Source organism: Acromyrmex echinatior, chromosome 16, assembly GCF_024713525.1.
Source record: "Acromyrmex echinatior isolate Ae372 chromosome 16, ASM2471352v2, whole genome shotgun sequence".
Classification (NCBI taxonomy): Eukaryota; Metazoa; Arthropoda; class Insecta; order Hymenoptera; family Formicidae; genus Acromyrmex; species Acromyrmex echinatior.
Window position 1 is genome coordinate 1,713,249 of NC_141867.1, and position 16,308 is coordinate 1,729,556.

The window sequence follows — 16,308 nt, forward strand, 5'->3', positions numbered from 1 at the left end:
CGGAATGCACATTCATTGCAGGATTTAACAGGACTGAAATTTGATTACTTTCCTTACGACATTCTACTTTACAATCGGCTGGTTATCTCCACGAGTTTGCATAATTCGCAGAAAGGCATGTAGGGAACATACAGAATGCTCTAATTATAAGTTCACCGAATCTGTTTTTATGTATATATTTATAGATTTTTTAAATTGCGATCGTTTCTTCTTTAAAAAAATATAAATATAATTGAATATAATTGAAAACAGTGAGTTTTTGTTAGTTAAACTTTGCGATATACAATTTTAAAAAGTTTCTAGATATTTTTTCTTAGTGAAGTAACATATAGTTTTCCAATTGAAATGTTAATAAATAAATAAACATTTCTACGAATGTTTTTAAATTATATAATAAAAGTTGTAGAAATATATTTCAATTTTTGTTAAGAAAAGTTCGATCTCAAATCAAAGAATCTTCTAAGTAAGAAGAGTGAAGATGGAACCGATGAATTAGCTTGCAAGAAATGACTCTCAACTCGCGAAGGCTATGAGAAGACAGAATTTTCGATCCTTTCTCGCGATCCATTCTTTACTTGCCTTTCTTGTGAAAAATAAAGGACGCAGTCTGAAGAGAAACGCCAGGAAAAAACGAGGCAACGGTGCATACATATAAAGCTTCCGCAGAAGTGGTTTTGTTCGTAGAATTGGTCGATCGCTACCGCAGCTTCTCAATTAACCATCGCTGATTAAGAACTTCGTCCGACTGTTCGTGCACAGGCGATAATTAGGCGCGCTCAGCTATCCGGAATTTTTAATTGGGAACATCCAACGGAAAAATTTTTGTTCTTCTCTGACGACTGGCCTGGCAAAGCTATAGAAAAAGAAAAGCGGAAGTTCCGACTCTGTCAGAGAATGCTAATTAAATCGCCGAATAGAACGTTCTCGCAATCGTATGAAAAAGTTTGCGTCGTTTCGTTGGCGATATTAATTTCGTGAATGAATTTCATTGTTTGAAACACAGATCGAAACGCCACGGGATTGCAATCATTGAAAGAATTCATCTCAGAATCACTACTCGTGGATAATTTATCGTTTCTAAACGAGAACGTTTCATCCAAAAAATAAAATAGTTATATAATTTATATTATGCAAATTTTATTTATATATTATAATATAAAATTACGAAATTGACATTATTTGAATATTTTAATAAAGCATCATTTTTTTTATGAAGCGATTTTATATATATATATATATATATATGAATAGCAGCAATAACTGAATTGCATAAACCGATTTTTATAATTTTCTGTTTTTTTCATCTTTATATATTAAACAATAGTTATCGCTTGCTGGCGTCAAAACGAGTTTGCGCCGCAATTATATATCTAACACGAACAGTGTACGGTACCGTGTGCCAAGTTGTCGATTGTTCGCGTTATGAAGTTTCAATCCAGCACCGCCATGTCGAATCGAAAATCGATTTCGATAATGTCCCCAATATATTGACCTGACTCTTCGAACTAGCGTTCTCACTTTGTTAATAACGATAAATACCTTTTCAAAGTGCAGAATTAACCAGGTAGTTTCAAACGAAGTTATATTATATTATACGCAAGAGAGTCATTGCAATATGTATTTATTTCTTTAAAGGTACATGAATATATTTCTAATTATATTTCTGTGTAATGTGCATTTGACTTTTTTTTAAACATCTTTAAATATATTCGCTAAATGATGCTAAAAGTATGCTGTGTCAAACTAAATTAAATAGCAACTTTTTACAATTATCACATATTTTTTTAAATAAAATTCAGAAAATATGAATTTTTTTATTTGTTATATCTAAAATAAAATATATTTAAAATGTCCAAAAAACCGACGTTATATTATTCTGTGTCGTTATATTATTTTAATGATACAATTTTAATGACACAAATTTTTAATAAGTTTTAATTTTGCTCAACTTCATCTCTCTCTCTCTCTCTCTCTCTCTCTCTCTCTCTCTCTCTCTCTCTCTCTCTCTCTCTCTCTCTTTCTCTTCCCCTCTCTCTCTTTCTTTTATAATGAGAATTGTAAGAATGTAATTTTCATAGAAAATGTTCTGTTTGGAGAGATGTCGACCTTTTCATTTATCGTACTACTTGCACGCAACGCTGCACCTACTTCCGCGCTGTTTCCATAAATCCAGACGAATAACTGTCTTTTAATATTCAAGTTCTAATAATATATGCCTACAGAATAGATCGAAATTATTTTTACTGAATTGCTATTAACTTAACTAAAGGTTAAATCGAAATTGCATGTCGACATACGGCTATGAAGCTACCGAGCATGTTCAATCATTTAATTGAAAAAATAAATATAAATTTTTTTATAAACTTTTTTCAATATATTTAATGTTTTTTAATTTATTGTAACAAATGAAATTATTAAGAAGATGTAAAAATAGCACAAGTTCTCTCTCTCTCTCTCTCTCTCTCTCTCTCTCTCTCTCTGTGTGTGTGTGTGTGTGTGTGTGTGTGTGTGTGTGTTTTATATTATTTTTCATAAATATAAATCTGTTAAAAAAATCAAAATTTTAAAATTTATGTGTACGAGGAAAGCGAGATCGTTTTTTACATTTTATCGTTCTATCGATTTAACACCACATTTTCCATTCTTGATATCTCATGATGTCTGGCGACTAATTGTCAATTAGGATAATTGATCACGATGGAATGCATGCTCATTAGAATGTGAATTGTGCGTAGCATTGTGGACCTTAATCACACGCTGAATATTCATTCGGTGTGCAATCGATATTAATTCTTCTAGTATCTGTGGTTTTTATCAACATGCGCATTACGATTTGCAGAATAAACGAATAATGTGTACATACATATATAAACACGCAATAAATTACTGAAAAAGATAATTCTTCGCATAACGTAAAATTCGATCCGAGTTTACCGGAGAACCGAGGTTTTCAAATAACTTGCATCATTCTTGTTATTTGTTTTATTTCATTCTTTAATTTTTTAATGCCGCTACTCTCTATATAGAGATCTTGTAATATACATACGAAATAAAAAGAATACACCATGAAGATTTACTTTTGCATATTTAATAGTCGTTTAAATCATACCCCAATAAAACATCGAAAAGCCGACCGACATTACGATATCGTTTGATTTACAATGAAACGAACGATATTATCTACGCGGAGAGACCGAGGGATACGTGAAAAGAATAAAACACAGAGGGGATCGGACATCACGTCGAGGAGAACGAGGGGGTGTAAAAAATGTTCGGGAATCACGAGCAATTTCCATTGGTCGCGGCTGAACGGCTATCGCACCTGCAGGAAGATTTCATACGGTGATAGGTTTCGACAGGTACTGCAGGTACACGCAATATATATAGCCACAAAAAGCGGCGGCATAGACGATTTTCTGCGCATTTTCATTTGCGCTTCCATGGAAAGGCTCTCGCACTGTGCATTTTTCCCTCGCTTTTACTTCTCGCCGCTTTTGCTTTCGTTTCTCTTCCTCTCTTCACATTTCCCTAACCAGGCTTGTCACAAATTCCTCATCGTAAAATTTCATAACTTTTAACTAAATACAAAAGAACAGGCTATCAATTACGGCCAAAATTAGATGTTAAAATAATACATAGATATGTATTGTGTAATAATGTTTTAAATAAATTATATTTATAATTTTAATATTGTTTTATTTTTCTTGAATTTTTAGACAAAATTTACATTAATTTTTTCTGACTTTTAATAATATTTAACATTTTTGCTATATTTTTGTCCTAATTTGAAAATCATTAAATATTTGTCCTAATTTGAAAATCATTAAATGTTTTGTTGAGAGATCAATTTAACATGGCAATGTAAATTACTATTAATGCTGTTGACATTGCTTGCATTTTTAATAGTTACGCTGATAGTATTTCAAAACTGCGTAGGTGTGATGTATGATATATTAAACCTCTTTAAAGCCAAGAATTTTAATTTTCCAAAAAGTTTTGCAAAATTCCCCTGACTTTTCCCTGACTTGCTTGATTGTTTTCAATTTTCCTAATTTCCTAATTTCCTTGATTTCCCTGATTTCCCTGATTTTTTGACAACCCTGCTAACGAGTGTAAACGTGTGCGTTACAGCGAATTATTCGACGATTCGCCTCCTTCGCATCGCGAATCTATAATTCTGCGAAATTATTATGAGGGGAATCATCGATATTCGGAGTCAAACGAACAATTTACTTCGAGAAAAGGAGATGATTCGGAAAACGTAGGTACATGCAACATGACGTATACGTATATTCCGACGCTTTGCTTCACAAATTTGTTCCTGTCGAAATGCTCATGTACCACGTCATCCGATTAAATGAAGGAATTAAATGACGCCAAATTTATGGTATGGGTAGTGCATGACAGCGATATACAGCGTCACGCTTTTTGTTACATTATCGATTCCATCAATCGACGTGTACACGTCCGATTTGTACGTATAACGATGTCACGCTTAACGTCATACAACGACATGTGTATGTGCATGTAGAGCGTAAAAGAGTGTTCTTTATTTTTCGAATTGCATCCTTGTTTTAGGTGCATCGTGCTGCGCGCTGACACCACGATGAAAATATTTAAAAATATTCCACCGCTTTAAAAAAGTAAATACAACATATACATATGTATGTGTACAATATATACATACATATGTATGTATGTATGTATGTATATATATAAGTATATAATGTGCATGCGCATGCGATATAAAAATATAGTAAATTATAATACACAATAAAAAAGAAAATTAAAAAATTTAAATACATTTGGATACACACAATTTAGAGAGCGAATTTAGAGATAAAAGTCGGATCAAGCATTTAAAAATATTAAAAAATGATGCATTATAAATGGAATAGTATCGATATTTCAAAGACATGAAATGTATTTTTTTTTTATCAGATGCGTTTTCACCGGCTTGAAATAACATTTCATCGCTCGCGTTATACGTGTACAAGGGTCGAATACACATAACGAGTTTAATGTTTGCCAATTAATACGAACGGATTTGACCCTAGCTGCACGTACAAATATGTTTAACCATGTATGCACGGATATCGACGTATGGGCGAAGCGGTACTAATGTGCAAGTGCCAGGGCGAATACACGTGTAGCCAACACCTCTATACCTATACTATTTGCCCTGTCCCTACGAATATCCTATGAGACCACTTCGTACGTGATGCGTGCACGGTGCATTTGACACGTACCATACGTCACGTACGAAACGATGAGTTCTCGAATCAATAGGAGTCTTTCAAGCATCCGACGAAAAAAAAGATTAATAGTTGCGGCGCAGATGCATGGATAGAAAATAGGAATGTGACAAGTAGAAAGCATACAACCGTTTACCTACTATACTTAAGTAACTGCTTGAAGAAGAACGTAAAAGTACAAACTAAAATATCCGTTTCAAATGTAGATTCAAATTTATTTCGTGTGAACATTTTAATAATAATTGTTTAATTATTAATGCAACATTTCATTCTTTTCTATCACTTATGTATGAAAGTTATATGATTCTATTTTTAAAATAAGATTCCTTCAAAATCAACTAAAACCTGCGACCAGTTACTTATTTTTGAAACTAGAACTGGTACGTTTCAATATTGTATTCTTTCGTTATTAGATATTCTATCTTACTCTAGAAAATCAATATGCAAATATATATATACAATATAAGATATACATAAAGTATAAAACGTAAAAAGCAATATGGTTCAGCTATACATCAATAGCGTGTCGAAGGATAAATTTTCGTCGGCGCATCTTCGCGCGTTTGCGTAAATCATACGTGTCTGCTGGTACGCGAGCGGGATGCGTGTAAATATGTACGAAATCGTGGATATGGAGAAGCGTGCATATCGCGACCGTCAGCGTTTGTACGGTCATATCAATTTCCTGTGGAAGCCGGCCGGCCAGCCAGACGGCGCGCTCGTGAATCGGATTGCAAATCAGCTGCATACTTGCTAGCCGACAAATTAACTGTGATGTATATGTGGCGTTTACACCCGACATCAAATAAACCACGCATAGAAATCTCTTAACTTGTCTCAGGAATCGCACGTGATTGACAATCGTGCACTTGACAAAATTATTTATGAAAAAGTTAATTATAATAAAATGAATTATAATAAACTCTGAAGTGTAGCATATCCTTATAATTGCAATTAAATCTAATATTTCTTCTTCTCAATGCTTCCTTATTTCTCTATTATTTTTTAGTCATTTTATTGCATTGTAAAAATGGTACTTTGATATTTCTATCGAGAGTTAAAGTAAAATTTCTACTTAAAGTAATTAATTCTGCTTTGTTTTCTTTGAAAATTCAATTGATTTCTATCCTTTATGTAAGTAATTAAAAGAAGAAAGAAAACTTTTCACCGTGAAGGCGACACATCCATCCTCGTCGACGTGCTTATCAATTCAAACCCTTTCACAATTTGTCGCACTTACAAAAGACGGAAACACGACGGCGTAAACGCCGTCAATTACAGGAAAGACGTATTAATTAATCTATTATCGTTGGATCAAGGGCTTTGCAGTAACGCGCGGCTGAAGAGACACGGTTTGCTTCTACGGCGAACGCACACGGCGATCGTGCGAGCTGTATGTTCAATCGCGGATCGTGCGAGTATGCGTGAATATGGGTGCAAGCCTAGGGAGGTTCGCTCACGCGGCTATAAACCATGGGCGGTTTACGTTATCGTATAGTCGGATCTACCCGTCGGCAAACTGCTGCAATTTAGGCTAACGTTGCTGCTCCACCTTGCCACTAGCCAGCGCCCGTTCGAGGAAATTAATACGGTTGGACACCACGTTTGTGTATTTGATATTACGTATATAAATGTAAATAAAGAAATGTTTGAGAAAGAAATTCTTTAAATTAAGAAATATAAATAAAAAAATAAACTTCAGCTTTTTCGGTTTCTTATTTTATCTATAAAGAATCAAACATATTTAGTGGCCTCATTTTTGTGTTATTTTATTATTTATATTATTTATATTATTTTTATATTTATAGTTTATTATGTATATGTACTCATTTAAAAAAGAAGTGTTTAACTTTAAGATATTAAAACATTTTATTTTTGTTTCTGTTTTTTAAATATTTAAAGATGTTTCAATTTTATACTTTTTCAATAAACAAAATGCTAGATTTGGATTTAAAATTGAAATATCTTTAATTATTAAATGTTTGTTTTCCAAATATATACATACATATATATATATATATATACATACACAATAACTGCCAAAAGTTTCCAGACAACATATAATTTTGATAATTTTTATCAATTTTTTCAGTTTAAATTATAAGTTAGTATAAGATTTTTATTAAAATCAACACAATATTTAAATATTAAAATATATTAACTACTTGTATACTAGATCTCTCTAAAGATTCTTTATTTAATTGTAAGTACTTCAATAAAATTATTCATTGACTGGAAATTTTTGACAATACTATATATATGCATTTTGCTTTCACTTTTCCTTAAATATTTATATATATTATAAGAAAAAAAAAATATAATATATGTACAGCTTGTCCAATGTACTAAGCTCCATGAGTTCGCTAAACCCAAATGACTGCGAGGGGGGATCAATTATCTCGGTGGATATTCAAAATAATTATACTTGTAAAACGAGGAAAAAGAGAAACAAAAATAGTGTAATATTTCATAATAAATAAATAATTTTGTTTGTTTGTGAGATGATGCCAGACAATGTACATCTATGTAATGGAAGGAATTAGTAACGAACTGTTCGTGACCATTACAATAATTAAATAAACTGGAATGAAGGAAACCAGAAGCGAAAGGAATTGTTCTAAAGTAGAAGCAATTTGTTCAACGGGCGGGAAAATTGGATGCTCTAATTCCTTCAAGTTTGAAATCGCATAAAGAAATTAGATTTATCATACGTGGTGAATATATCTCTTCTTCTGCACATTACATTATTATTCCGAGTACGTGGATAATTTTTTTTAATCTTTTGCATCAAAAAAACGTGATTTTATATACATAATAAACTTTTTTCATTTATCTTTAAATAAATAGAAGAGCAATTTCAAGTTTATTAAAAATTCGTAATAAAATCACTAATGCACAAGGTAAATTTGCTTAAATTGTACCTATGGTTAAATCGTACTGTGAATATAATTTTTATTTAATGAGATTTGCACAACGCTCTTAGCACTACAAAATGAAAACAGTAATTAACCGATTACTAATAGCTGTTTATATTTTATATCGCCAAGAGTGTTATAAACATCTTTAAATCGAAATTAAATCAAAATTAAATAATCATATAATTTAGGCACAGATACGATTTAAACAAGTTTATCCTCTAATAATTGATAAAACATAAAATAGTAAATTGGAGCACTAGCTCAAAAATAGCGAAAACGTCAAAAAAATGTTCACGAGTGTAAGAAACGTGCGAGATACTCCATGAATGTACGCGATAATCTTTTCGCGTAATACTTTTTTTAATGGGTGTTCTTGCGGAATAATCGATTTTCTCGTGTCGTTTCCAGCGACACGGCTGGAGCCAGGGGAATCGACAAGGGTCGTTTCACGAGCTAGTCCGATAGTCGACGGCAATGAACACGTTGTCGGTTGTTTGTCGGAGCGTTTCGTGGTCCAGACAGGACAAACATACGGAGACGACTGCAACGAGAGTACATAGTGTGTGTGTGTGCATGTGTTCGAGAGTAAATTAAAAATCAATTCTAGAAACGATTTCGAAATTCCTGCTTATTATCGCGCAACGTACGCTTCCCGAAGTCTATACGTAAGAAAGACACGAACATCCAACGTACGACAATCCAATAAATCTGAAAATCTGTTAATATTTTGATCATTCTGAATAAAACAAATTATCTATATTTTTACGTAAATCAAGGACACTAATCATATTGTCATCATATGTACTTGTATTGTCTTCCGACTTAAACTTATCATTTATTTAATTTTTCTTATCATACAAATTAAACGCAAATTATACTTACTACCGATATAAAATTATTAGATATAAAAAAAGTAAAAAGAACAGAAATGTATGTATGCTATTTATATAAAAATTATATTGCTTTGAGATAACTTCGTCGAGAAGGAAAACTCGATACTCTACGTCGTTGAAGCCGTGAGACCAGTTGACTAGCGCGAAGCAATTTCGGTAGTAAATCCATGTTGCCGAGAGACAACTCCATTCGAGGAATAAGGATATTACTTCAAAACGCAAGCTCATCCCGCGTCTTTCATCACACCGTGAGAAATCCCCTGCCCAATCAGAACAAACCCCGTGTAAACGTTCCGAACTCGACGGCGGAAGTAAATGCTGAATCCGCACGGAGGTGTCAGGTAATAGTCGACTCGTATCTTCGTCCTCGCAAAAGGAGGACATGTGTGTGTGTGTGTGTGTGTGTGTGTGTGTGTGTGTGTGTGTGTGTGTGTGTGTGTGTGTGTGCGGAGGTGGCACTGAGTATTTTCTCTACTTCGCTGCCCTGTCCCTTCACCACCCCTTCCCCTCCTATGTAACACACCACCTTCAAACCGCCTTTCTCGCGCACACACGCCGCCTTTCTTTCTCTCCACCTCTGTCAGCTTTCCTCTTTTTATCTTTATTCCTCGTTCCTTTTTTTCTTTCTCTCTTTCTTTTTTGGTACTTGCACAGAAGAGATGCCTTTCCAACGGAACGAAGTTTTCCGGGGAAGTAAAGTCATTTCGCTCGTGCAATCTAAGTTAAGTGACTTTCGAGAGCCCTGGCGACGAAACTTACCCCACCGCTTACCTCCTCTCAGAAGCAACCCTTTCACTTTCCCATCGTCCTCCCGCTTTCCACCCCCCACGGCGGAATCCGAAATGTGACGAAGATTACCCTGTATCTAGAGATTCGCGGTCGCTCGGGGCACTTGAAAAATAGACTCGTTTAAGGAATGGAGCCACCGTCCTTTTTGCTAAATTTGCATCATACTCGATGTTACGTAAACTATAAGATGGAACAATTAACTTTAATCAATTATGACTGTTTCGCTTTTATAAGCGATAATATAAGAATTATTTAAATTAGTAATAGATGTGTGTAAAATAGAAGATTGCATTCATTTTAAATGAAATTAAACGAAATTTATATGGGTGTAATTAAAATTTAATTATATAATATTTCGTCGAAGATGGATCGAAGTTACATTATGTGTCAAATTAACCCGTTCTATCGGTATTATAAAATTTAAATTCATCGTAAATATTTCCCGTCCATTTGTCGCATTTTGATAATTAAACCACTTCTCATATTACTTTTAGAAGAGAAATGCGCAATTACTTATCATTAAGTGGATTGCACCGAATATGTATAAAAATCCCGTAGTTTTTAAAAGATAAGAAAGAAGAATAACATTATTATACAAATTTTTCTGAAAGAATAATCACCTTCGCTCTAAGAGATACATCAGTAAGATTAATAGAAGATAATTTAGATCATTCCCAGTCTCAAACTTCATATAAATTACATATAATATAGTCAACTCGTCTAATCTTAATAACTCTTACCCCCTTATCCGTACTATTTCTTCTTAGTTGATCTTAGAAACATGCTTACCGCTCGTGTAACTCTGGCGAAATTTATATATTTCGAAGATAGACCAAAGTTACTAAGAGAAGCTGAATTAATCTGATCTATCGATATATACGTAAGATTATAAGATTTGAATTCGTATTTCCTATCTATTTACTGCATTTCGATAACCACATCATTTCCTATCTACTCTTGGACTTGTGGAGAATAAATGTACAATTATTTATCACTAAATGGACTGCGCCAGATACTAACTAAATTTAAAAAAAAATGCGATAAACCTTTCCGACCCGCGCTTTCAGTTCGCGAGCGAATTCACTTCTATCCTTTTCCCTCTTTTTTTTTTTGCATACTCGCCGGTGCGCCATATTTCGCGATTAACGTGAAATGTACGAAAGTGCCGTAGCGCAATCTATACCGCTGCAATACACGCATCCAGCGGAACGTGTCGGATCGCTCTGCCATTCGGAGTGTCGCGACCACCGGGATTGCCTCGATTTTCAAAGAGTCACGAGCCGCGCCGGCCGCTCGTAAATATGGCGATTTTACTTTTTTTTCTCCAACCCTCCACCAATCCGTCCAGCCGACCATTCTCATTGCGCCTCCGCGCAATCGACCGACGTCGAGTGGAGAACTCCTGGTCCACGGATGGTGCGGTGCCGTCGTGTGCATGGATATGAATCAGGGGACCGTAAAGTGATATCGAATGGAACAGAGACTTTCTCTCCTAGGTGCGCGTGAGCATGAACCTCGACCCGATATATAGTCGGCGACCATTAAAACGAGTGGCTCGTGCCGCAAATTGCTGAAATGACACTCTTGCCATAATCGGTCCCGACGCTAATTCGCTCTTTCGCCGACCGTTTTGCGATTTTGCCTTCGCTCGCGACGCCACAAAGTGTGCAACCACCCCTTCCCTTTCTCGTCGATACCGTACATGACCCCAAGTTTTTTTCTGCCCGCGTTTGTTAAAACCCCGGACAAGTCTCGTGAAAAAGTTTTTCCCTCGCGACGCGTTACAATCGCGTTAATTGCGCACTGGGGATGCAAAACGATGCAAACGTTAAAGAGACAGAATTAGATAAGGTACAAGGGATAACACAATCACTTGGCTTGCAATTATAAACATAAAAGCGGGAAGAGAATATTCTGATGCTAATTAACATTATTATGCTTACGTTACGCATATACATGTGCATCTTTATTTGCTTCAAGATAAAAAGAGGAGATACAGCTCCATTTATTTTAATTAATTGAGGTTTACAAAAAAAGTTATCAATTTTTGTATAATAAAAATGTGGAGATCTAATATTCTATATATATTTTTAGAGCCTTATTTTTATAGTCAATCGATAAAATCGTTATGATATGTAAGAAATTCTTTGTCTCAATAAGTCAGAAAACTTTTGCAACTCAAGAGAAGGAAAGAGAGAGAGAGAGAGAGAGAGAGAGAGAGAGAGAGAGAGAGAGAGAGAGAGAGAGAGAGAGATAAAGACGTTTATTATTATTCTAGGATAAACCCAAAAACATAAAAATAAAAGAAAACTGTAAGAACAAAAATACACAAATAACGGAGCAATACAACAAAAATAATATTAATACAAATAAAATATGAAACTAAATTATATAAAAATCAAGAAACATGTAACAAAGTAAGCGATGGATGAGAATGAAAAGCCACAAATGAGGATTAAAATTAAAATTAAGAAAAGAAAAAGAAAAAAAAGAAACAACAAAGACAGGTTAAAATTAAAATTAAAGTTAACTTATCTCAGGAAGAAAAAGAGGAAGAAAAAGAGAGAAGGAGAGAAATTTTAAAAAATGAGACATTAATTATGCAGAGATTTATATTATTTTTAACCTTCCGCTGGCAACTTGGATTTTAACTATTCCGTCAGTAATAGAAACTTCGAAAAAATAACGAATTTTTTATTGTTCCGGATTATATAAAAAGTCTAAAAAAAATTTTGGTATATTTGTCAAAGCTTTAACAACGAGTTTCTCTATCACAGTATTATAAAAATCGGATTGTATTTTACTTATTTTTTACAGATTGAAATTTATCTACCAAAATTCATAATTAAAATGTCAGTGATGCCTTTTTAAAGACCTCAGTTGCTGGCGGAAGATTAACATCTCGCATATATTAGTTTCGCAAGAAACGTCTAATTTTTTATCATTAAAGCTAATCCTCTTAACAACCTTCTGGCTACGTCACTTTTTGTCTCCCTTTTTTTATTCATATTATATATTTGTAATAATTTTTATTGTTGGTTACGACTTCACGCATAAAATCTATGACAACATAATAATCGTTTAGTTTGCAGATTTTCTCTGTCAATCTTTTTTCACCGGTCACCAGCTTTCGTTTATTTTCAGAAAATACCGCGTCCGACACAATTGTAATGGGACTTGTTAACGAGCTGCGGGAGAGGAAATTTTCATGTTTACCGCCACGCGAAAATGTACGCGAGAGTTTAGATTGAATGGAAAAAGTGTAAAGCGGGGCAGAGGATGGGAGAGCGTTTTAACGCTTTTGCAACTAACGCTTGCGCGGAGTTGGGATGACATGCTGTCACGAGAAAAAGATTGTTCGCAAGAAGAGAATAAATTGTTCTATTAATAAATCAGATAAAATTAAAGTCTGTAATAGATGTCGGATGAATATGTCAGTTTCAATGTCAAAGTGTGAATTTCCTCGTAATAAATTCTAAATCATTTCTGTTATAATACATGTAAATTTAAATAGCAAAGATTGATTTTTTTAATCGTTTAATCATTTTAATCATTTTTATCAATTAATTAAATCGCAATGAAAAGTATAAAACTAAATGGATGGCTCTTCAATGGATTTTGCATGTAATATGATATTCGAATATAAAATGCATAAATTTTTTTATTACATTTAAAGTTTCAAGACATATTTAAAAAATTAAACAGACTACTAAATTTATGTTTAGGAAATTTATATTGAAAAAAATTCACGTTATTTTACGAACGCAATTGAATAGGTATCATATGAATTAAATACGCGAATAAAATATAATTAAGTATACAAGCATTTTAATTTTTTATTTTTTTTTATACGTGCATTCAAATACATTTTAACAGATTTATATTTTAAATAAATTCTAAATAAATAAAAAAAGAATAAATTTTAAATAAATAATAAAGAGAATGAAAAAATAAACTCTTTCAAAAACACAACACATATTTAATTCATTCTGATAACTTAATTTAATTTTCCCTATCAATGTTATATGTCTTTTATGTCAACATCGAGTAGCAATCCTACATACCTAAAAGCTTCATGACCTGAGAATGGCTGATGAATATATTAAAATAGCCATCGCTGCAGCCGATCAGAACAAGCAGGAGAAAAATCTTGCGCCGCAGGAGATCGCAAGGACCACCACACCACCGCATTGTCTTACATGCTCCGTACGTGCCACGCACCTGCCTAATCAATTAGTTTCAACTTCAACACCGCGTCGTCAAAAATCGCAGAGAAATCCTATCCTTCCCTTTGGCATCAATTGCTCGCACGTGGTTCCATTCACGGACGTGCCCTGCCATTTCTCGCGCTACCCCTCAAAATATACAAGAGTCTCTCGATTACTGCGCTCGCAAAGATTTAGCGCGCTTCGTGATCATTAAAAAAAAAATCATTGCGGAAAAAATTTCGTCCATCCCGGTGTACAAAAAAGCAAATGTTAACAAATGTCAGCGTTTTCAGTATCTTCGCGCGCGTGCTGTCATAAGTCGTGCTGTCGTTTCATGATCGAACGCGTTCTCGAACGGCGAGACGATCACATGGCACTGCGATGCGCGATGACGAGACTAGGGTGGGTGTCCTGGCGTAAGGGAGGAGACGACGTCGTCGACGACGACGTCGGTACTCGACTGAACGCCGAGCGACTGAACGTCCGTCGTTTTCGACGACGAGTCCGGTCGCGCTTGCGCCTATGTGGCAGTCACCTATATCACAACGGAACACATTATCCACGTACGTGTGACGGATTGCTAGAAAAACAGTGCGTACGTGCGTACGTACGCATCGTGAATCCCGGTGTAAGGTGTAAGTCGCCGAAAATAGACAGCCGGATAAACATCGCGGAAATGACAGGGGAGTCCAAGCTACGAAAATAGCGAGGGAATATGCATTGCATATAAAAACCTACTTGTGCTCTTTTTCGAACGTTTATCCGGTTTTGTGCTACTGCCAGAATATTGCGTCTGAATGAAAAATCGCGCAAAGGTGAGCCGTACTCGATTCGAATATCGAGAGGATACTCAAACAATCATTAGATATATCCGCGCAATCGTCAATAAAAGATCAAAAGCGATGCTGCAGTAATTACTAGATATAACTTTTGCAAATGGCGTTATACCGTAATAATTAGTAAATATTTACGGTCACTAAGTCCTCGTGATTGGAAATAGGCCAATGGTGATATCTCCATGGAAACGCTTCGACTAAGGATTTTGCATATTTTACAATATATTCGCGACTTTGTCATACTCTTGTCATCAGTGAATTTTTGGGGATATAACACGTGGCAGAGAATGAACAATAAATCTTTTATGCAAACATCAGCCATTTTAAATATGTATAATATTTTAATACTTTTGCGCGAATAACAGAATAGATGCTTTATTTTATAACTATCACAAAACGTCCGTCCGTTTGAAATAAATTTATTTTTAAATAATTTATTTATTAAATAATTGATAAATTATTTGGATTTTGGATAACTGATTATTTAAATTCATATTTAATTTTATTATAGATATTACTGAAAATCACCAATTTTTTATGACAACAAATATTACATCAGGGTATAAAAATCAAATATTAAATACAAGTGAGAATTTCAGTTTTGAGCTGATACAATATATGCGTGAAAACATGATTTATTCACGAGGATTGTATAATGTGGACAAGTAAAAATCAGTGATCCATTTTATATTAATGCTTGGCGCGTAAACGTAGAAAAAATCAGGAATAGAGTTTCTTCGTAGAGCAAACATTTTCACGACGTGTTCCGCAACGTGAAACGAATCGAATTTACGATATAATTTCGAAATAATACTAGAAACCTTTGTCGTTCGCAATTCTATCGAACTCGTTATTGACGTGACGACAACAGAGTACCGATTAACGGCCACGACTCGACGCAACGACGAAATTGACGTTCCAATAACATCAAAAACTTTCAATCCACTTGGAGTCATGAAATTCCAACGTAATGGCCCCCACCTTCCGCTTCCACTAGTGTTCTGTATCCCCAGGTCCTCGCCTCGTCAGAACGCAATATCGTCACTGATGAGCTTTAGCCCGACACACGAAAACGCGGAGGTAACGTAACGACGAAAGAAATAATTTCAAACGATCTCGCTCGTTCGGATCACCGCCAATTCCTCGTGCAGTGATCCTATGAGAGGAAAACATCGGAGGTATCGACGTCGCTCACTTGTGCGCGTTCTCCGAAAGCGTTAGAATTTAATTAAATTGGTCTCCGGCTACCCCTGTCGTGTCGCAGAGTCCACTTCCTTTCCACCCTCTGGCGAGTCCTGGACAGGTCGCAGCCTCGGATTCACAATTTGATCTTTGTAGAGTTTAACTTCCAGAGAACGGACCATTCTCTGTTCGTCCTTCCATCCTGCCCTCCGCGATGCTCGACAAAA

The 16,308-nt window shown here is 34.7% G+C and overlaps 1 protein-coding gene across 1 annotated transcript in view; it reads right to left on the reverse strand.

Moving 5' to 3' along the window:
- LOC105145069 (inactive tyrosine-protein kinase Dnt) overlaps positions 1 to 15,199 on the reverse strand; it is an 81,266-nt gene extending 66,067 nt beyond the window's left edge. Inside the window, exon 1 of the mRNA XM_011054405.2 lies at positions 13,920 to 15,199. Coding sequence (XP_011052707.2) covers positions 13,920 to 14,046 — 127 coding nt within the window. The 5' untranslated portion in view covers positions 14,047 to 15,199. The remainder of the gene's footprint in view (positions 1 to 13,919) is intronic.
- Between the last annotated feature and the right edge of the window lie 1,109 nt (positions 15,200 to 16,308).